Source organism: Mytilus galloprovincialis, chromosome 2 (assembly GCF_965363235.1).
Source record: "Mytilus galloprovincialis chromosome 2, xbMytGall1.hap1.1, whole genome shotgun sequence".
Taxonomy (NCBI): Eukaryota; Metazoa; Mollusca; class Bivalvia; order Mytilida; family Mytilidae; genus Mytilus; species Mytilus galloprovincialis.
The window spans coordinates 84,734,018-84,758,457 of record NC_134839.1 but is presented as its reverse complement, the minus strand read 5'-3'; the positions used below and the strand labels follow the sequence as shown (position 1 = coordinate 84,758,457).

Here is a 24,440-nt window from a genome sequence, read left to right as displayed (position 1 = left end):
TTCAGTAACTAAGGTAACTAAGGTTAGTCTTATATCGACAAATTGTGTCGTCGAAAGTTATACACTTTTCCCTTTAAAATGTGTTCTAGTCGGCATACTATTTTGATGAAAATTACCGTTTGAAAGACATTGTATAGCTTTAATGAAACTATACAAAATGATATATGTTTTCATCTAATGTTGAAATTATCAATCAATCAATGAAATAAAGATGTTGTCGTTTTAAAATAAAAGTCATATGACGCTACGATTAATTGATTACTCTTATTAAAAATGGATGTCCATAGTTGAAATAACTCAAACAACATCGAATGCAATTCTTTAGCCGATTCCGTTGAGTCTGAAACTTTTGATTCAAATAAGACCAATGTCTTGTCAAAAAATCGCCAGCACCGTATTAAAACCCACATACACAGAGCCAGGACCCACTAGCATTTTGTTTATTTCCCCCGTGCTATAGATATTCAAAAAAAAAAAAAAAAGAACAGCATTGTAAGTTGTATAACTTGTGAGGCTCTGAAGCACTACGAAACATATTTAAAACATCTTAATTTTTTCAATTGATATTCTAGAAAATGTAAAAATCATACTTTTCGTATTTTGTTCAAACATTTTGAACGACCATGCATATATTATAACGGTCAACACTATATTTAACAATTTTCAACGATATTGATCAAATCAACACAAAAGAACATTCTCTCGCAGGACAACGCCACGCTCTGTGAATACAAGGAGGTCAGAAGTGGAATTCAACTTTTAGACGCGGTAAAACTGAAATGTTTTTATGTTTTAATTTTTGTTGTTTAATGTTATCAAACCCAATACCATGGAAAAGTAAATGAAACAAAAAATTTCAAAATAAAGGACGACCGTTTGATATTCTGGAGGGTATTAGATACAATAGTTACATCTTTGTACACGATTGATTCCTTCATTTTGTGTTGCAGTAAAAAAATTAACGGTACCAATTTTGTTGCACCAGATGCGCATTTCGACAATACATGTCTCTTCAGTGATGCTCGTGGCCAAAATATTTGAAATACAAAGCTTATATAAAAGATGAAGAGCTATAATCCAAAAGGTCCAAAAAGTATAACCAAATCCGTGAAAGGAATCAGAGCTTTGCATCAGGGAGATACATTCCTTAATTTATAATAATTTCCATCATTTTGTAACAGCAAATTTTGATAACACAAAAAATCCGTATTTTCATGCCAGTACTGGCTACTGGGCTGTTGATACCCTCGGGGACTAATAGTCCGCCAGCAGAGGCATCGACCCAGTGGTATAATTAAAATTAACGGTACCAATTGTGTTGCACCAGATGCGCATTTCGACAATACATGTCTCTTCAGTGATGCTCGTGGCCAAAACATTTGAAATCCAAAGCTTATATAAAAGATGAAGAGCTATAATCCAAAATGTCCAAAAAGTATAGCCAAATCCGTGAAAGGAATCAGAGCTTTGCATGAGGGAGATACATTCCTTAATTTATAATAATTTTCATCATTTTGTAACAGCAAATTTTAATAACACAAAAAATCCGTATTTTCATGCCAGTACCGAAGTACTGGCTACTGGGCTGTTGATACCCTCGGGGACTAATAGTCCACCAGCAGAGGCATAATATTCCTTTTGATCATGTCTAATGCTAGGTTACCTATTGTCAGCTTTTACGAGACTAGGATATTGATTCAAAAAATAATCCTGCATGGTATCCCCAGAAAATAAAATGGCTTACAAATTCCAGCCGATTTTGTGTCTAGTATACAGACTTACTTCAGGACATTAGCAGGATTTAAATAATGGGGAAATCATTATAATGTTCAAAGTAATTCCTTTTTAATTAGTAGAAATTAGGCCAGAAAGCCATATCTATAGCATACTATTTCTTCTCTGCGTAGAAGCAACAGGCAAAACCTCGCCGTCTCATTTTGTCTATACATATACACGTAATATTCGACTAGGCATATTCAAGCATTGGGGAATATATCTAACACTTAATAGACACGACCTACCTGAATGTTGTCTGTAATTTTAGATAAAAAAACCAGCTGAAAATAAACCAATTAGGAAACACACGCAACACTAAATTAATATGAACGTGATATTGCGTGCAGAAAATAAAATCAAACTTAAGCAAACAAAAGAAATATTAATAATTCTATCTATACTGTCTAACTTTTAACGTATCAAATACCATGTACGTATTTGACAGAGTGTCATTTAGAAAGCTTGATCACGTTCTTGTTTGTTTACAGCTAGGCTTTCAACATTGATTTCAATTGATTCAACGTTATGGTTAAACTATACATATATTTTTGTTTGTTTACTAAAAACTATGTTTCAGACAACGATTTAAAGACACGAACTTGAACACCTGGTCATTCAGTACTCTATGTTACACAATTTTACATTACGTTTTACTAGTACCAGTGGACTCAGCCTGGTTTTATTTATATTCACCATCTATATTTATGCATGTCAAAAACATCGACAATTATGAAGCCATCAGAGCTCTGACCATCATACCAAAGGGGCATTACTGCATGGTGTGTGATTCCTGTCCTCCATATTATGTTTCAAGATTTGGAGATACAAAAATTTCCTGCAATAGAAACATGTCCAAAATTGTACAATCCGTTATATATACTTTCTTGGTGTTCCTACTCTCGCTATAAACAAGGAGACGTGGATAGGCCCATATAGCAAATTATTATTAAGGCCAAAATTGGAAAACATAGTGCTGTATGAACTCGAACAGAGTTCTTATGGGTGACACTGATCGAACAACAAAGCTGGCGTCTGATGTTGACTATAACTGTTGTACCGATAAAGTCTGATGTAGTGAATTGAAAGAATAGAAATATTCTTTATATACACTTAACTTAATTTAGTTAGAGCATTGTTTTAAATAGGAATGATCTTAAAACAGAATGGATCGAAACTACAAACTTCAAACATTATAAACTGTTTTTTTGAACAGGAATAATGTGTTAAGTTAAATTTTAAAAAAAGTAGAACGTTCACATTTAGCACAATTCAGATGTGAAATCATGATTGCCTTTGGCTATAGAAACTGGACGTTATATATCGATGAAAGACCAACAGAAAATCTCGGTAAATTTTGCGTTGACGATGTGACCGAATCTGAGACTCAATTTTTATTGGACTGTTTATTCTATAGTGGATGGTATCCGCAACATTTGTTTGATGAGTTGGAACTGGAAAGTTCACAATCGGGAACCGAAATCATCTCTTTTGTTGTAAAGTTTTTGTTTTCAACTGACCCTCATTGTCAATTCAAGATATGAGGCAGACTTATACTGACTCAATTGTTGTTTCCTTTATCTCAAGTTAGATGTGATAGGTTCGTTCTACAAAGTCACAATGTTTTGAATTATTTAGTGAGAGAACATCATCTATAATCTATATAGCGGAAAGAAACAAAGTTAAAAGATACTGCTAACTTCTTTTTCTTTCTTCCAAAGATGTTCTTAGAACTTCTTATATGAAGTCAGACTCGATACAAACATGACTATAAATATCAGCAGATAACGCTCACCTGCAATTGGATTTTTCTAGGTCTGTTTGATTTCATATTGTAGGGTTAAAAAACGTATCTTTGTCGTCGTTTTTAACTATTTGCATAACAATAATATTCAGTTTGTTTTTATCAAGGTTTTGTGTACTGATAACATTATCAATATTTATAACTATTAAACAGTATTCAAAGATATAATTACGAATTTTGGTAACGTTTATTTAAACAGGTTAGTGACGCATCTGCAATATACTCCGACAGGAATGTACACAGTGTGAACTTTACCCTATATCATCACAGCCCTGGTGGTGCTCCAAATAATGCTGGAGAAATTTAACATTATATACATATACTGCTGCTGGTCTCTCTCCCCTGACCTTGATAAGTACCAAAATGCTGCATGTTTACAGTTTCTGATACAAAGCAGCAGCATTGTTTGAAGTATGATTTTACTACAGCGAAACATTAACCTATATCTGTTTCAACTTTTTGATCAACTTTTCTACTATGCAGCAACATAAAGTAGCGAATGGGGATAAATCATAGACACATAATACAATCTCTGACTGTAAACATTGGCCATGGTACAGCAAGGATTTGCTACTATACAAATCCTTGATATAAGCGTATTAGCCTGTTTACCTATTTATTTTGCTTATCTTAGTTCGGTGATAGTTTGTCATATACGAATTCCCGCGAAAATAAAGACCCAATCCGATTTCCTTTCAGTCATGAAATCGTCAAATCCATGGTGAATGGGAGGCAACTCATCTCATTATAGATACATGTATAGGTAAAACCATAGTGAACTATTTAAATGTACATTTGACAGAAGAATATAGATATACCTTAAATGAGTGACTGTCCCACAGACAAGGTGTCATTTGGGTTTGTAGAAAAGATAACAGCTTTTTTAACGGAAAAGGGTAAAAAGCATTATTATATTTGACACAACTTTTCTTAAGAGGTGTCCACTTATTTTTTACTAATAAAGAAGACAAAAGTCCATGAATATTACAATATTCATGGATAGGTTTTGACTATATAAATTGTTAACACAATATACCACATAGATGCTGAGTTGTTGGGGAAAAGTGTCTTCAAATAAAACAAATATGAAAAGAAAAAAAACCTCAAGCACAGCTTGAAGATGATTTGGAATGTTTATGGTGATACACAGCTTAGATTTGTGTTTTTCAAACTGTATTTATACACTTGTCCATTTATATGTTGATAGTTTTTATTAGTTTGTTAGTTCTTTTTCCATCACCGTGTATCATCGTACAGCGGATATAGGTACTAACCAAGCGGACGTGAGCGATTTTGATCTTACACGGTAACGAAAAATCTTCTTTTTGTTCACATAATATCAATGTGTACTTCAATCTAAACATGATTGCTGTTTTAAGAAATGATTTGGTCGTAGGTTGATGATTAGAGATGTCTCATTATTTTCCCAAAACAAGAGGGATTACTAAAAGCATGTGCAAATACTTGTAAAAAAGTTGGCTCTCGTCTCATCCGATATAATTCTATATTCATTGCAACTCTTTTTCTGATAGAAGGTCAATGTGTTTGTGTAATAAGTATAGCTGTTTCAATAATTGGCATTGAAATCTTTCATACATATGTTATTATTCGATATTTTCTCCCTAAAGACGCGTTGTGTACGGTGTTTAGCTGACCACGTAAATCCTTATGTACGGTGCATAGTTAAGTTGTTGTACACCGTACACAAAAACTTTATTTTCATACTCGTTTATTACCCAAACAGTTTCAGGAAATGAGTAATCACAGGTATGTTTATGATTGGTAACTATTACTGTTGTCCTGTATTAGGTTTCTTTCAGATAAAACATGTAAATGTCTCAACAACTGTATCGACATTGAAAGTGGGTGTTGACTTTCACAACTACTTGCGCATGAACAAGTTAATTGTTCTTATTTGAATATCAAAGTTGTTTTATGAATTGGAAAACATCGATGCCAAAATTATTTGGGAGCAGGAATTTCAAATGTTGAGAAATGTACATTGAATATTGATAAAGCAAAACAAAGATCTTCGTTACCTTGTAAGGTCAAAATCGATCATGCCCGCTTGGTTAGTACCTATATCCGGTGTACTGATGATACACGGTGTCCATAGGAGTTTGAATGTCCAATTAGTAGCTTCTGTCTCAGTGTTACACAGGTGTTCCTAGAACAGAGGAAATAACGTCAGCTGAGCATGTGCAAAAGCATATAGGACAGGGATCTGTAATGGTCTACAATTTGGATATTTTCTCAAAAATTGGTGTTTTCTGTGGAAAAAAGATGGTTTCAAAGACAAATGTAGAAATGAAAACACTACATTTATACATTATATCACAAATATTTCTGACTTTGTATGGTTTCAGAGGAGTTGCAACTCAATGAAATAAGTCTCTTGAACTCTGTTCCTTTAGCTGTATAGATGTGCCCTTTTGTACTAAAAAAGTGGTTTTTTTTACAAAAATAATAGTATTCATCACTTGAAATGTACCCCTTGTAAAAGGAATAGGCATTACATTGAAGGGTTACCCCTCATTTGCAGGGTTGTTCTCAACCTGTTACCTGTATATAATCTCCCCCAAAGCTGAACATGATGAGATGCAATGTATAGAATTATAGAAAATTTCATTTGAATCAATGCATATAGCATTCATAGAAGTTATATTTAGATTAATCTATTTAGTGGAGACATGTCTAGCATGTCTAGGAATATATTATTTTTGGAAGAAAAAAATATGTTGAAAACAACAATGACAGAGTAGGCTGGGTTGTAGGTTTGCTTTCATTGTATTTCAAGTAATCCTTTTATTTAGCTTCTTCCTCCTCAGAGCAATCAGTTCTTTGATATTCAATGTCCGATAAAAGCATATCAACTTTTAGAGGCAAAGTCGATAGGTTTTTAAACGTTTTCATTGACTTTAAAATATTACTCTGTTCATTTTATCAAAAGTTCCAGCCAAGAATTTCCATATTTCTGATGAATTAATGTTAATGAAGCTTCTTATTTATTTACTTATACATTTTGTAAATTGTCTAGCAACAAAATATTGACCAGGTTCCGGCCGTCCGTTCGTTCTGCTTCAGGTTAAAGTATTTTTGTCAGGGTAATTTTTGATGAAGTTGAAGTCCAATCAACTTAAAACTTAGTACACATGTTCCCTATGATATGATCTTTCTAATTTAATGCCAAATGAGAGTTTTTACTCCCATTTCACTGTGCATGGACTGTAGAATTTATGGAAAATTACCTCGTTAGCACTCTCATGGGTACAAGGCTTGCCAGATTTTTATGAAACTTATACTATAGATTAATATCAGCAGTGTCTTGGACAAGTTTTATTATGGTGGGTGATAGATTTAAAAAAAAAAAAGAGTTATGCCCTTGGAAATATCAAATTTATGGAAAATGGCTAGTAAAAAAAACATTTTGTCCCCATGCACACCCTTTTTATTTATAAATTGTATTAAAGAACAACAAAAAAATGTGTATATATTGCCTTTAACCTATAATAGTAGAGGGGCATTATGTTTTCTGGTCTGTGTGTTCATTCATCCGTCTGTCCCTCTTCGGGTTAAAGTTTTTGGCAAAGGTAGTTTTTGATGAAGTTGAGGTCCAATCGACTTGAAACTTAGTACACATGTTCCCTATGATATGATATTTCTGATTTAAATGCCAAATTAGATTTTGACCCCAATTTCACGTTCCACTGAACATAGAAAATGAAAGTGCAAATTTTAGGTTAAAGTTTTTGGTCAATATAAAAAAGAAGATGTGATATAATTGCCAATGAGACAACTCTCCACAAGAGACCAAAATGACACAGAAATTAACAACTATAGGTCAGCATATGGCCTTCATCAATGAGCAAAGCCCATATCGCATAGTCAGCTATAAAAGGCTCCGAAATGACAATTTTAAATAATTCAAACGAGTAAACGAACGGCCTTATTTATATAAAAAATGGACAAAAAACAAATATGGATGTGGCCAGGTACTTGAACATCCCAACAACAAAAAGACACTAGGTACAGATCTGAGAGTACTCGCAATTAACTGACAGCTTGTTCAAAGCCACTAACAACTAATAAAAAAATCATGCATATAGCTAGCTGTCAAAATCATGTTCTCCGATTTGACTCAAATTCTTATATTTGATTTATAACATATACTCAAACACATATCCAAATTAAAACAAGTCTGAAATAAACAGTTAACTTTGCATATACTCTAAAATAAAAATTTGAATTTTGTGTGTAATTTAGTCTAGACCCTATCTAATTAACTATTGAGATGATCTCCGAAAACTGCTGATGGTGATCATAACTCAATATTAACATACAAAAATGTAAACATCAATATAAATAGATAGTAGCCTAATGCAATTGGATTAATCTATGTCTGTTTGATTTCATGTGATAGGTTAACAAAATAAGTTAATTATCATTTTTACCTGTATTTTAATGAGTTTTTGTGGATCGAAGATTTACCTTTGTTTCACTTTCAATGTTGACATTCTGTTTCTTTTGATAAGACTTTTGTTTAAATGAATATTTTAATACATTTTTGAAGAAATTTGAAATATTGTTCCTATTTCATCTATTAGGGAGCTACCATTTGATTTTTGTATGCAGGAACAAAATTTCTTCATAGCCCCCAATAAAATTCAAATGGTAGATCCCTGAGGGAACTTGTGTAGTAAATGGTTATGACAATTTTACAGCATAGCTTTAGAAAGTAAAAGTTTGTAACATTAAGAGATTGGAATCTAATGTCATATTTGTTTTACTTATTTTCAGATGTATCAGGTGGTTGGTCTTGTGACTGCAGTAGAAAATGGAGTAGATGTAAGACAACAACCATTGTTCGATGATCAGAAAGAATATGCAGTTGGAGGGTTTGTTATTTGTACTACAGTATTTACTTTGAGTTAGAGATGTGTTCTATATACAACTAATGAGATGTGGTATGATTGCAAATGGGACAACTATCCAGAGACCAAACATTCACTTACGTGTTGGCACCTATATATAGATCACTGAACAGCCTTCAATAATAGTTGAAATAACCTAACATGTGAGAGTGATGTAACAGTATAACATAAGAAAACACTTTAAAAATCAGTTGAAAAAGGTTTAACTCATGAGAGGGATACAAATAGAAATACATCTGACAAAAGCACAGACAGGTCATGGACAGGTACTTATACATCCCCATAACAAAAAGACATGCTGAGCATACTTGCAGTTACTGACAGCTAGTTCAAAGCCAATATCAATTCATAAAAAGTTTCACGCATCTAAGACTAAAATATCAATACACTGTACAAGTCTATACAATGTGAACTATGTCTAACTTTGTACAAGCCTTTATGAATTGATAAGGGAAATACTTCTTACACTGTACAAGTCTTTACAACATGAAGTGGTGAGGGAAATACATCTTACAATGTACAAGTCTCTAAAGGTTAACCTGGAAAGGGGAATTCATCTAACAATGTGCAAGTCGCTACTTGAACTGGTGAGGGAAAATATTCAACACTTGACAAATCCCTTTAAAATGAACCGGTAAAGGCAATATATCTTACACTGAAAAGTCTTAAAACAGCATGAAGTGGTAAAGAAATATATCTTAAAATGCACAAGTCTATAAAAAATGAACTGGTAAGGAAAATACATCATGCAATGTACAAGTCTATCAAAAAATGAATTGGTAAGGGAAATACATGTTACGCTGTACAAAGTCTTTAAAGCATAACATGAAAAGGGGAATTTACCTAACAATGTCACTACTAGAACTGGTAAGGGAAAATATTCAACACTGGACAAATCTTTTAACATGAACTGGTGCAGGAAATACCCCCAACACTGTACAAGTCCCACAGTAAGACATAGTAAAGGAAAACATTTACTATGTTTTAAGTCTTCTTATGATGAAATGATAATTAAAATTTAAGTCTCTATAAAATGAACTGAATACATCTAACTGTGTACAAATCATGACAACATGAACTGGGATCAGGAATATATTTAGCATTGCATAAATCTGTTCAACATTAATTGATTTGGAATATACATCTTACACTGTACTAGTCTATGAAGGGAAATATATTTAACACTATACATCTGTTCAATATGAATTGGTTTAGGAAAAATAAATTATACTGTTCTAGTCTTGCCAACATTAACTATGAAGAGAATTATATTTAACACTACATCATGCAATCAAAAGGGAAATACATCTTACTCTGTATATGTGTCTATGATATGAACTGGTAATGGAAATACATATTACACTGTACAAGACCATAAATTATGAATTAGTAAGCGAAATACATCTTACTCTGTACAAGTTCATGGAACATGAGCTAGCATGGGTAACAGCATCCCTCCCCTTAAATCAGAGGAAATCCTTCATACAGAATCAAAGGACACGGCAAACATTTTAAATTCACAATTTCAAAAAGCTTTTTCATCAACAGAAGATGTAACAGAAAAAGAATTCAAAGACAAGTGTAAGATGACAGGAACTTATCCAACTATGCCTGAAATAAATATCACAGAAAATGGAGTAACCAAACTACTGAACAACTTAAACGTACACAAAGCTGCGGGACCAGATAATATAACACCTAGAATTTTGAAAGACTGTCCTCTGAGATATCACCCATCCTAACTCTGATATTTAAAGAGTAGTATAATACCGGGGAAGTACCACAAATATGAAGATCAGCAAATGTATGTCCATTTGTAAGAAAGGTAAAAAAATTGAAGCAGTGAATTATAGACTTGTGTCACTGATTTGCATTGCCTGGAAACTAATGGAACACATTGTCACTAGCAACATCATGGCTCAGGCTGACAAAAACAACATCTTAAATCCCTTACAACATGGTTTCTGTAAAGGACTGTCCTGCGACACCCAGCTAGTTGAATTCATAGATGACGTCTCCAAAAACCTTGATCAAGGTCAACAAACAGATTGTTTAATTATGCATTTCAGCAAAGCATTCGACAAAGTGTCCCACAGCCTACTAACACACAAACTTGACCATTATGGTATAAAAGGGAAGACCAACATTTGGATCCAAAATTTTCTTAGAGACCGGAAAAAAGCTGTAGTTGTAGAAGGAGAATAATCAGGATACATAGATGGAAAATCTGGGGTGCCACAAGGTTCAGTATGAGGCCCCAGCTTGTTCCTATATTATATCAACGACATGCCTAAAAACATCAAATCAACTGTAAGATTATTTGCAAATGACACCATTGCATATCTTACTATAACATCAGATGTCGATGGACTCCACCTTCAAGACGACCTTAATAAACTGGCATTATAGGAACAAACCTTGAAAATGAGTTTCCACCCTGAAAAATGTAATGTGCTTACCATCACTAAAAAGAGAGATCCAACCATAAACAAATATGTACTACATGGCCATTAACTTCAACATGTGACAGTAGCCAAATATCTAGGTGTTTCTATAACGTCAGATATGAAGTGGAGTGGACACATTACAACCATCTGCAAGAAAGCAAACAACACTATGATCTTCCTCAAAAGAAACCTGAATATTCGAAATCCAACATTAAAAGAAAGAGCATATAATGCACTAGTTCGGCCGATCGTGGAATATGCCTGTACAACTTGGGATCCCTATTTGAAGGAGGATATTCATCTGATTGAGATGGTTCAGCAAAGGGCTGCAAGACATGTTGAAAACAGATACCACAACACCTCATCTGTCACAGACGTGCTAGAAAAATTAGAATGGGCATCACTCCAAGAATGAAGGAAAAAAATCAAGATTAGTATTATTATACAAAACTGTAAATGGACTAGTCAAAGTAGATGCCTCTGATAGACTAATTAAACCAACAAGACTTAGTCGAAACATGCATAGCGGTTCCTTCCAAATACCATCGTGCAGCACAGATGCTCGGAGGGAATCATTCTATCTAAGGACTATACGAGACTGGAATGCCCTACCCACTAATTCTGTCATGACTGAGAGTCTTGAATCTTTCAAGTCTCAATTAACTGATCTATATCAATTTGTTTTTACTAGCACATTATTTTTCCTTGTAAATTAGTGTATGCGCAAATCGTAGTTTGACCAGACTTGGCAGAATAATCAGAAATGATGGCGGCCACCAAACGACAGAAGCAGAAACTGCATCTTACACTGTACAAATTGATACAACATGAGCTGTTAAAGAACATAAATAGAACACTGTACAAGTCTATACACCATGCAAGTTATATTTAGTTTATATATTATTAGCTTTTGAATATTTACAGATGTAATGATTGTTATATAAAGATAGAACATGCTGTTCCGAATGAATTGGCCAGAATATGCGTAGATGAAAAAGATAATGTGAGTAACTATTTTGAAATAATTCGACTGTGCATTGTTGTTTTATAACTGCAACTTTTGTGGTTATATCATTGATGTTGTTGTCTCACTCAATTGCTTTTCAAGGGACATAGAAATACCAGGCGTCCATCCATCGGTGTGTCCATCAGGTTTACATCAGCAATGTCTAAGACAAGTTCGAAAAATCAGTGCAGATTAATTATTTTTAAAAGAGTTATGCCCTTTGGAAATATAAATTATACTTTACACAGAAGGGAGGTTACATTTGTAGGATCTGTTCCTCAGTAACTATACAGGATGGGTCAACAATATTTACTTTCAAGACATTTATTTTTAGTAAATGCACATGGGAGAATTTATGAATTTATGCACAATAGATTGGAAATAATTTTAATGTGACTTTATGGCATATACTTGTACATAAACATGTGCACTCAATGAATTACATTTTTAAAATCAGTATCAGAGTTAACTTGAGCTCGAGAGTTTTTGTAAAACAAATATTATAATTTCACTCCTCTGACAACATACATCAATGGATGTTGTCAAGATGTTGTTCATGTTGATGTTGCGTGAAAAAGATTGAGATTCTGTATAAAACCATATAATTCCTTTCATATTTTAAAGTTTTACCATTAAAAAGTCCATTGTCAATATAATAGAGGAAAAACTAATCAAAGAATTAAAAGATCTAAAAATATACAACTTGTGATTGACAACTTCGCAAACTTTTTATGGGAGATTTTGGGATTTGGAATTTTTTAATGTAATAACCTAACACCTCAAAACAGTCATTCAAATAAGTTAAAAGGATATTTAGGTACATACATACTCATTCAAACAATATTGTAATAAATTAAAAACTTGTATTTTCTCTTTGGCTTAAAATCCAAGATGAATATTTTGAAAAGTTGGCAGACACAAACTGTTTTTTTGGTCACTTGTTTAACATTTTTCTATACTTTGATTATTGGAAGAAGTTTAAACTCTTCATTTTTTTGCAGATTTCTATTATTCCACTGTTATCTTCCCATCAACTTACAGTGAATTTTGAGACTGTGGATGGTCTTGTATCTTTAGAAGACAATGATATCTTTACTGTTGCTGGTCAAATGTTCAGAATAACAACCAAAGCTGGACTGGTAAGATTGTGAATGACTATTGTAGATCAAATTCTGTCAAAGAATTTCTTTTAATTTGATTGATGTAGTTTCTGGAATTTTTAAGGGCAGGTTAAATATAAGGTTTAAAAAAGAGTTATCAAAGAGTTTTTAATTTATATATACATGCAATAAAGAAAATATTTATCTATATAGGTTAATAATTTTGTATGACTATGAAGATGGCACTTTGATTATTAGATGATGAACAAGCTAGAAGAACACACGTCCATTACTTAGAATAGAAAATCTTGAAAATATACCAAATGTTGATGAAATTATACATTTATGTCCGAATCTAGCCATCAACTTTGATATAATTTTTTTTAACAAGCTAGTAACTAGAACCAGAAGAGGCGTATTGTACAAATTTTTATTGGTTTGGCATGAAATCTAATCCGTAGTCAGTGAAGCAACACATCCCGCCTTGCAAAGGTGTATTTTTCGGCAGGTGTTGCAGGGGCCATAAAAGACTACTGAAAATTTTGGGATAAATGGTGCAAAATCCTGCATTCTGGAGCCAGTTTCACATAAAAAAAAATTGACTTAAAGATTGATCATAAGTATATTGAACTGTTCATAACTTACAATTAATCATAGTTGTAAGTATTTTTGTGAAACCAACTCCTGACACATAAATTTCTATCCCTAAAACACTAATTTTATTAACAAGATTTTGACTTATGACACTTTTTTTTTAATCAAAATCTAAATGTAGAAAAAAGGCAACAATCCAACTGAATATTTTAGTTAAAATTAATACTTTCACATTGTGAGGGACACCTTGCTAGGTGTCTTGGCATGCTCCTCCTTGGAAATTTTTAGAAAAAAAAATGTGTGTTATACAAAATACCTGGAAATTAAGAAACTAATCTTAGACTATCAAATTTGCATATTAAGCTTAGTCAGGGGGTAAAATGAACTATGATCAGAACAATGGACAGATTATAAAAATTCCTTGTACATTTATTCAATGAATTGATTATTCTCATAGAATATTTTTTAGAACATAAATTAATAATATGAAAATGTTTTGTTTTATATATAAGTAAAATAATATTTTATCTATGCACACGTACAGAAAATTTTTGTTTACACATACGAAAGAATATCTCAAAAATGTTTGCTATCTCCCATTTAAAGTTATCAGTCCTTGCTCTCTCTTAAGGACCCATAACAACTCTACATGGGAAACTCTCTCTCAAGGACCCATAACAACTCTACATGGGAAACTCTCTCTCAAGGACCCATAACAACTCTACATGGGAAACTCTCTCTCAAGGACCGATAACAACTCTACATGGGAAACTCTCTCTCAAGGACCGATAACACCTCTACATGGGAAACTCTCTCTCAAGGACCGATAACAACTCTACATGGGAAACTCTCTCTCAAGGACCAATAACAACTCTACATGGGAAATTGAACGTTTTATGGAAAAGTATGAATGCCTACTCAAATCCAATCTATTAGAAAAATCGAATTATTACACAAGAGTGTCCACCATGCACTTGCACTGCACTATTATTAATATAGTAGAATAGAATGATATAAAAATGGATGAAAATTATATATACATGTAACTTTTATATACAAATATTAATTTTGTATATTACAACAAACCAGAGTAAACTGATTTGTATCACTAAGATATAATAGTTATTACGGTGAGGTTAAATTCCCTGTCGTTTATTTATCATCCACACACAAACTTGTCACAGATTTTTTTTTTATATCTGTTCATTATCCTCACTTTCAGGTACAGAGATATGATTTTTATGCCCCTGCCGTAGTGGAGGGGGCATTAAGTTTTACCCTTTTCCGTCTGTACATAAGTATTACGTCTGTCCGTACATCCCAAAATTGATTTCCGTTCTCTAACTTGAGTTTACTTCAACCAAATGATATGAAACATAGAAACAATGCTCATTACTACAAAACACAGATCAAGTTTGAATTTTGGTGGCATGACATAAACTGTTATAAAGGTTATGCCCCTTTATAAATGTTAAATTGCAAAGTTTTTAGTTTCCGTTCTTTAACTTATTAAAGTTTCCGCTACCAAAGTTATGAAACTTATACACAATGCTTATTACTGCAAAACACAGATAAAATTTGAATTTTGCTAGCGTCACTTTAAACGTTATAAAGTTATGGCCCTTTAAAATTGATAAATTGCAAAATTTTTAGTTTCTGTTCTTTAACTTAAGTTTTCCTCAACCAAATGTTTTGAAACTTATACACACTGCTTATTATCACAAAATACAGTTCAAATTTGAATTTTGGTAGTGTACCTAGAACAATTTTAGAGTTATGCCCCTTTATAAATGGAAAATTATAAAAAAATAGTTTCCGTTCTCTACCTTACGTTTGCCTCAACCAAATGCTGTGAAACTTATACAAATGTGTATTACCATAAAACAAAGATCAAGAGTGAATTTTGGTGGCATCACATTCACTGTTGTTGAGTCATACCCCTTTTCAAATGAACAAATGCTGAATTTTTTGTTTCCGTTCTTTAATTTAAACCTCAACCAGATGTTATAAAACTTATCCACAATGCTTATTATCACAAAATACAGATCAAGTTTGAATTTTGGTGGTGTCACTTCAACCGTTCCAGAGTTATGCTCCTTTACAAATGGAAAAAAAAAGGAATCTAGTGTGTGTTCTAAAAATAAAAATTGGTATAATTTTTAAAACTGATTTTAAAATTGGAGTTATCTTCTGTTGTCCATAATTGTAGTGGATTCAACTACAATTATGGACAAAGGAAGGAAACTCCAATTTAAATTTTTTTTTAACCAACTACAATTATGGACAAAGGAAGATAACTTCAATTTAAAACATTGAATTAACAATTACATCAACTTCAACCAATCCTTTATACAATGCAATGTGCACTGAAAAAATTGTAACGATCTTTACCCATCGATGCTTACAAGCACTTTGATTTATGTTCTTCAGTTATGTCCCTTTATAACCTTATATGATATTTTGTTTTCATTCTCTTAACTTAAGTTTGTCTCAACTAAATTTATTGAAATGTATATATGATGCTTTTTACCTCTTAACTCAGTTTAAGTTCAAGTTTTGGAAGCGTCCCTTTATTATGTTATATGCTAGCGGGGGCATCATCTGTGTCCTAGTGGACACATTCCACATTTATTTTTTTCTGAGACAAGTGCTTGTGACCATTCAAAAGAACTTGAGGTCATCTGATGTTTAGTACTTCAGTACTTTCATCTATACTATTAAACGAGAAGACCTCATTTTGTGTGTCGCTTCTCTTCCTTCCACAATAAATCAATCATCATGCCTCTGTGTCCTATAGGTAACATGCATAGTCGCATTTGTCATCCATTTTTATGATTATTCAGATTGAGTTATTTTGGGAGAAAAATGACAAAAAAGGAGTCCGGATACGATTCCGTCATCAGACTGACTTTTAGTCATAGATAAGACTTCCAGTTTGAAACATGCACAAATACAATCAATCGTATGATAGATTACAAAAAATGAAAAATAAATATAAAGCCAATCAGAGCGTTCTCCATATCATGGTGTTTAGTTCGCAAGAATCACAACTATTATACCTCCTTATAGAGGACAATTATTTTTCGCGTTTACCTACATGTAAACTACGATTATACTACTTTAATATATAGAGTCTGACTCTCTGTATTCTGTCTACTGTTTTCTTTGAAATGTTTACTATTTAAGGGGTCATATTAAAATAAGTAAAACATATGACACATTTACAACCAATCGTATGATAGATAACAAAAATGAAAAATAAATAAGCCGTTCAGAGCGTTGTCCATATCATGGTGTTAAGATAGCAAGAATCACAACATTTATACCTCCTTAGAGAGGACAATTATTTTTCGCGTTTATCTACATGTAAACTACGATTATACTACTTTAATATATAAAGACTCTCTGTATTCTGTCAGGGACTTTCTTTGTTAGTATAGAAAGTCCCTGATTCTGTCTACTGTTTTCTTTGAAATGTTTACTATTTAAGGGGTCATATTAAAATAAGTAAAACATGCTCAACTTCATCTAAAACTACCTCGACCAAAAACTTTAACCTGAAGCGGGACAGACGGACGGACCGACGACTGACTAGAAAACATAATGCTCATAAATGGGGCATAAAAAGTTATTGTTGAAAGGGAAAATAGTGATTTGGCAAAAATGAAAGTAAGCAAGAGATTAGAGGGAGGCAGGATCTTTTTCGGGGCATTGGGATCGGGTGTTTTTAAGCTCGGGATTTGGGGATTGATCCTCACGGGATCCGGGAATGTATTTTTCGATTTCAGGATTTCGGGATATGAATTTCTTTAAATTCTGCATCTCGGGATTTCGGGATCAGGACCCCTCCGACCACCCCTCAAATCAGCCTTTGTCGGTCTTAGTCATTTATTCAAGATTCATATCCTACCATTGGCATGTTAATAAGGCTCTCAAAAGAAAAAGCACTGATGGATTGTCCTTGAAGCATATTTTATTAGACTAATAATTGTCTATATTTAAGCAGTTACATTTATTTGATGTTTGAAACGGTGCAAATTTTTAATTTGATTTGACTTTTACCAAAAGAAGCATTGTAGCAAAGGAGAAGAATAATTGTGGTCTGAGGCCAGAAACATGAAAATAATTGAATTAAACAGAAAGGAAACAAATATCGGACTTTGTAAAAAGGGAGAGGGCTTTTGATACCTTTTATGAAATTCTCCATACATAATATCTTTTACAAAAAAATCATCCTACAACAGTTCACAAGCTGTATATGCCCGCGATTTTGCGGGTGTGTTCTAGTTATATTTAATTGTGAAAATAAATAATTAGTCCCTTAAGCTTGTTTTACTGAAAACGAAAAAACATGCTTCAACAGTCAGAAAAGTTTTCTTTATAATTTACCCAAAAAACAAATCCGAAACAAATCAAACTGGCCCCCACCAGATTATCAAATGGTCATCCCCTAAGGGGGTACACTCATTGTACAAGAATAATTTTCTAAATCTTTTCTGGTCTTTTTTGGAAAGAAGAGTTTCATTTTTTTGTCTCTCACTAGCTTGTTTAAAATTTTACATCTGCAGTGCAGCCATTTCAATTTTTTGCTGATAGTTTGAAATTCTTCAATATTCATTTTGTAAGGAATATGAAAAAGTGTTTGCCTTCAATGAAAAGGAACGATCATTAATGCTTCAGTGTACATGTTACCTCAATCAATTTGTATGCTGCAATGCAGGTCAAGGCCCTGGTATTGGTCTTATTTTTGTCAAGGGTGGACTTTAGGATAGTGATCCAGTGGCAGCAGGGGCATTACCTTACTACTAAAAAGCTAAATATTTTGGAAGGTATAATACCTGGACCCTTCTTACTCTGTATATAGATGCCTTAAGGATGTATTCTTCCGACATTTCAGTCTCGTTAAAATCTTGTGCTGGAATTATTCCCAAAACATGTGATACAAGTGGAAAATATCAATGAATTTCTGAAATGTTATAATCAAACTTAACTCTGTGAAAAAATTGTGTGAATACAATAAACAATTTTTGAGTAATTAATTTTTCAAATTTTTGTTGTTTCTTGGCTGTGCAGGATGTTTCCACAACGGAAATAAAGATAGAAAACTGCATAAATTTTGTATTTTTTCATCGTTTTGTGAAAACAGTACATATTATGACGTAATTGTGACGCCATCAGATAAAAATCTTTATGTTTTTCATTTATATTTCTTGACCTGATGCATTTCTAAACATTATGTGCCAATTTGAAATGGTTTTCAAACATTTTATTTTCTTGGGCAAAAACTAGACCTTAATGCCCCTACTCCTTTACAAAATTGACAGCAAATTTGACACAAAAAAGCATCAAAATATGATAAAACTTTTTTATATGAACACCTACCTATAGTTTTTATATGACGGCAAAAGTTTTTGCTGTCGTATATTGGTTATCACGTTGTCTGCGTCCTCGTCCGAAGACGGATGGTTTCCGGATAATAACTTTAGTATAAGTAAATAGAAATAAATAAAATTTTAACACAATGTTTATAACCACAAAAGGAAGTTTGAGATTGATTTTGGGGCTTATGGTCCCTAAGGTTTAGGAATAAGGGACCCAAAGGGGCCCATAACAAGCATTTATCTAGTGTCAAGACAATAAGTTGTGTATAAGTATTTCAATTGTTCTGAAATTGTACCACAATGTTTAATACCATAAGTAGAAGGTTGGGATATATTTTAAGGGTTATGGGGCAAACAGTCTAGGAATAAAGGGCCATAAAGGGGCCAAAAACAAGCATTTTTGTAGTTTCAAGACAATAAATTGGAGTTATCTTTCTTTGTCCAGAATGGTTGTTGAATCACCTAAAACCAATGCTTCATGAAATCTTCTTTGAAAATTGGAGTTATCTTTCTTTGTCCAGAATAATAGTTGAATCAACTTAAATCAATGCTATATACAATATACAATGCAATATTCACTTTTACAACCAACTGATAAATTAAAGCAATCTTTACCATTCAGTAATTACAAGCACTTTGATTACCATTCTAGGGTTATGCCCCTTTACAAGTGGAAAAATTAATGAATGTTTTCGTTTCTGTTCTCTTAACTTAAAGTCATATGAAACCTCAAATAAAAAAAAATATGCATATGTTTTTTTTAAAACTAAATGGATAGTTTCCTTTATACAACTTATGTACATATACTTTTTTCTGAGGAAAATTCTTTAATTTGTCCACATTTAGAAGAAGTTTACTTATTTTTAATTGCTTGCTGCCAGGAAGCAATTCGCCGACATATTTTCCTTATGCATAGTGACCTAAGCATGACCCTCCTCGTAAAAATCCGGTGATAGCAATACGCATGAATCTGTCATTAAAATAAACAATTACCTGATTGTATATGTTAAACACGTGCTAAATACCCATGCTTTTTGTTGATTATTTACTATAAGGTGACAATCGGTAAACTTCGGCTTCAAAACACGGCATTTAATGAGTAGCCATATTTGTTAAATCATAACAGACAGAGAGAAAAAAAATTGACGATTATACGATATATTTGCGTAAAAAATGATAAAATCGTGCACAGAGGACTTAGTTTATGATATATACATGCATTGGTTCAAGAATTGAATAAACATTATTTTTCACCAGTCACTCATTTTTTATGACTTTAAGTTTGTCTCAACTAAATTTAATGAAATGTGTATATAATGCTTATTACCTCTAAACTCAGTTTATGTTCAATTTTTTGCAGCTTCACTTTTTTTAAAACTTAATTAAAAGTTGTCTCTTTTCCAGGCCAGTGGAGACCCATCTGAGGAAGCATACATTGCACTGAAAAGTGTTATCAAAAATATATTCACCCAAAAGTATAAGCTGAAGGATGCCCTGGTTTGTTTCAAAGGAGCCTTCAAAAAATGTCAGGATGACCACAAAGAAAAACTGATGAAATTAACATTTGATGAAAAATCGTTACTGACCTTGGCCTGTACAGAAGGTGACCTTGAACTTATTACTTATCTTATAGGTGATTGTAACTGGGATGTAAATTATTGTGAAGGTATCCAGTATCCTCCTTTACATTCAGCCATTTTGAATAAACATGTGGATATTGTATCCTACTTACTTGCATTTGGTGCTGACACGAATCTCATCGATTCCATGGGTTACAAGCCCCTGAATTATGCCTACAGATGTACAGATACCAGAGCATTGGAATTTACAAAAATGTTAGTGTCAGATGGTGCAGACATAAATTGTACCACTATTGCTGGTAAAGGTCAAACACTAGAATGGGGACCAGTCAGTGAGAATAGAAAGATTAAGTTTAAAGATGAAGAAGTTATTGAGATAGTTGGGGATTCTGACAATCTATACATTGGACAAGATGAACATCCACTGATCTTCTGTGCATTGGTTGATGAGTTTGAGATATTCAGTTATTTTATTGAAAGGTCTGGAATTCCCAACGACATCTTATGTAATGCACTTGATGTATATGGTGCAACATTGGCACTCAATTCTAGATTTGAACAATCTTTAACTTTCTTTAGAGCAGCTACAGATATGAGATATGGGAATCCTGATAATCAGTTGGAAAAAGAAAATGTCAGGGAACAGAGACCGGTCTTTAATAATATGAGTGAGATGACGTGCCTTGAGGACTTTAACAATTTAGAGAATAACCCAAGTTCTATTCCTATGATGACTCAAGCAGTGTTAATTTATGAAAGGGTTCTACCTTCATATACTGAACAATATCTGGATGGATTGTTAACTCTAACAAACAAATGTGTTGATGAGGGCCATTATGAAATGGCAATAGGTCTCCATGTTGAATTACAGAGAGCATACTGTAATGCCGCTAAGGAAAGGATATCTGTTTTAAAATATGAAGATTGTGGAACTAGTATTGCAAACATGTTGACATTACTGAACAATCCCCGTTGGACACCATCATTTGAAGATAAAATGTTAGTTTGTGAGCAGTCATACCAAGCCATTTTGTCAAACACTCAATTTAATGAAACCTACAACCCTTTCACAGATAAGGTTATCTTTGCATGCTGCTTTGCATCAATGCGCTATATAATGAGATTTCTACAAGATCAAAACATTGAACACAAAATAGTTTTTTACCAGTTCGTGAAGAAATTAGTGAAGAGTGATTTTAGAGATGAAGATGGTAATTCTATGCTCAATAAAGCCTTAGAGCTTCAAGAATTTAGCTTTAGTGATGAATGTAGCGTGTTGAACAGTTTTGATAATTCTGACATCATAAAGTTATTGTTTCAGTATAATATAGATGTAAATAGCACTTCTTATGAAGGGAATACAGCTCTTCATTCTTATATGCATTTCATAAATAGATCAGAAATGAATGATGAAGATAGAGATATGATTAGACTGTTGGTGAAGCATGGCAGCCATCTTGATTCACAAAACAAGAAAGGAGAAACAGTTTTAGATCTGCTTCGTGTTGGAAATCATGATTTGTATGATTTAGAATTATTACCCTTGCAGTGTATGGCCGCTTCAGTGGTAGCAGAATATGATCTGTTGGTTGGGAATGAATACCCTGAGGCAATTGTTTCAATTGTCAAACAACATGAGATACCATCTTAGTTGATGGAGTAGTGAAATAAAAATTAACTGTTAGAGGTGTAATACCACCAAATTATAGTATCTGATTGTATATGAGTGGTGGGAAAAAATATTCCATTGAATTTGGCAGTTGTAAGAAATTAATCCTACATTTCATTGCAGTCAAAAATTACCAAGTCATAAACAAATATCTTGGGTGTTTCAAAGCACAATTATTTTTTCAATATATTATTTTAGAGACTTGAGGTTACATAGTTACTTAAGCTTGTACAGAAAAAAAGAAGGTGAAATTTGATAACCGGTAGTTAACCTCAAGTGAAGGTTATCTTCTAAATATGCAATGAAGTGTATTTTGAAATGTTTTCTGTACATGGTACATTTTTGTACTGGACATGATAAACTTTACTCATGCAAAGTATTTTTTAATTTCTTCTTTCGTTACAGCTATCCATCAACGTACTGATGTTTACTTTCCAGGGCATGCCTGGTTAATGTTTCCAAAAAAAATTGATATGAAAAAGACTTTTTTTTCTTTCTTTCAAAACATAGATTTACAAATTATTTCTTGTTTAATGTTGGTTTTTGGTCACATATTTTCGTACTTCAATTTTTACAAATTTTCTTTGTTTTTAGTAAATTCAATTTTTATTAAGTTTTTAATATTACATTATTTATTTTTATTTTTTATTTGAAACAAAGATAAATTTTCAAAAGGGCAAATTTAACAAATTTAGACTATTAGGGGAAAATCAATGGTGGTTGTAATACCGTATTACACCTTTTTTGACAGAAATACTCTAATTGTCAACAACATTTAAACACCATCCTAGTGGACAAATATCAACTGTTAGATTGGCAGAACTGCTCCATTGTCACATAAAATCAGATGCTATCTTAGTGGACATAGTACATGTATGCCCAAAATGTTGCTTTTTTACTTTTTCAATATTTTTGCAAAAGCAGCATCCTTACTTTTTCTCTGACAGGTTTTTTTCTAATATCTATTTGTGTTTGTGGTATTTATTTCAGTTGTTTTCATCATTTGTGGCTCTGAACACATAGAAAAGTGGATAAAAACATAAAAAGAGTGTAAAATGTGCTGTTTTAATAGTCTCAGTCTAACGGTCTGTATGAAGCAAGTAAAATGTGAAGTTCTATGCACTTTAAATTATATTCCTGTAAATAGATTGCACTGAATCTATATCAAAAGCACTTATTACTGGTTGTTTAACCTTGTCTGTTTCAGAGACTACCTTTATTTTCTTCTGTTGAATGGCTTGTGGTTAAAATATTGGCTTTTTCAGGCTGAAATTTCATGCAGGTTTTAAACAGTAAAGTGAATAAACTTTGCATCAAACCATACTGTCTACATATATAGTTGAAAGCAGGTCTTTTTACATCCAGGCTTCATATTTGATCATATCTCAGCAAGGATTTGAGCCAGAGGCGGATTTAGGGGGGGGGGTGGGGGCAGGGGGCCTGGGTCCCCCCTTTTCTGTAAAAATATTGGTTGATTATTTAGGGAATCACTGAAGCATAACTGGAGCAGGCCCCTTCTTAGGCAGTCAGTGGACCCCCACTTATGAAAAATTCTGTATCCGCCACTGTGAGCAAAAACAAGCATATTTCCATCTCCCATTTCATTTATATGCAATTTAATATGGAAATATGGGGAATGGCCTAAATTGACAACTTGTTATTTTAAGCTTGACATTGCTTAAGACCATGTCATACTCATGTGTTATGATATTTGAAAGTTGTATTTACATGAAAAGAACATTTATAATATGAAGAAGGTTTTGGTTTAACTTAACAACTTCAGAAAGTTGTTGTAAGTGGAAAATATTACATTTCATATAATTTGCCTCGATTCATTTGAATTTTAACCTCTATTTTTAGCACAGGCTCATATGCAATTAACCTTTGGTCAATTCTTTATAAGTCTGCTACATTTAGTATGTTATCTATTACTTTAAATAGGTAATATCTTATACATTGAGGCATTAAAAAGTGCAATTTGTTGTTTTTGGGGATTTTTGAAGCCAAAATTTGAAAGTTAAATTATTCTATTTCAACGTCACATTTTCTTATATATATCATATGGTTTTGAAACTTTGTTAACTGTCTCATGATACACTAAGCTTAAATCATGCCCACTTTTATTGGAATTGGTCAAGTTTTTGACCCCTAATAG

General features: G+C 32.8%; 1 protein-coding gene across 1 annotated transcript; it reads left to right on the top strand.

Moving 5' to 3' along the window:
- The first annotated feature begins 3,881 nt into the window (after nucleotides 1–3,881).
- LOC143064659 (protein fem-1 homolog C-like) lies at nucleotides 3,882–22,661 on the top strand. The gene is made up of 5 exons (XM_076237641.1): nucleotides 3,882–3,988; nucleotides 8,375–8,472; nucleotides 11,880–11,958; nucleotides 12,963–13,100; nucleotides 20,441–22,661. Exons 2-5 carry the CDS (start codon nucleotides 8,375–8,377, stop codon nucleotides 22,265–22,267), a joined length of 2,142 nt encoding a protein of 713 aa, XP_076093756.1. The 5' UTR covers nucleotides 3,882–3,988; the 3' UTR covers nucleotides 22,268–22,661.
- The last annotated feature ends 1,779 nt before the right edge of the window (nucleotides 22,662–24,440 follow it).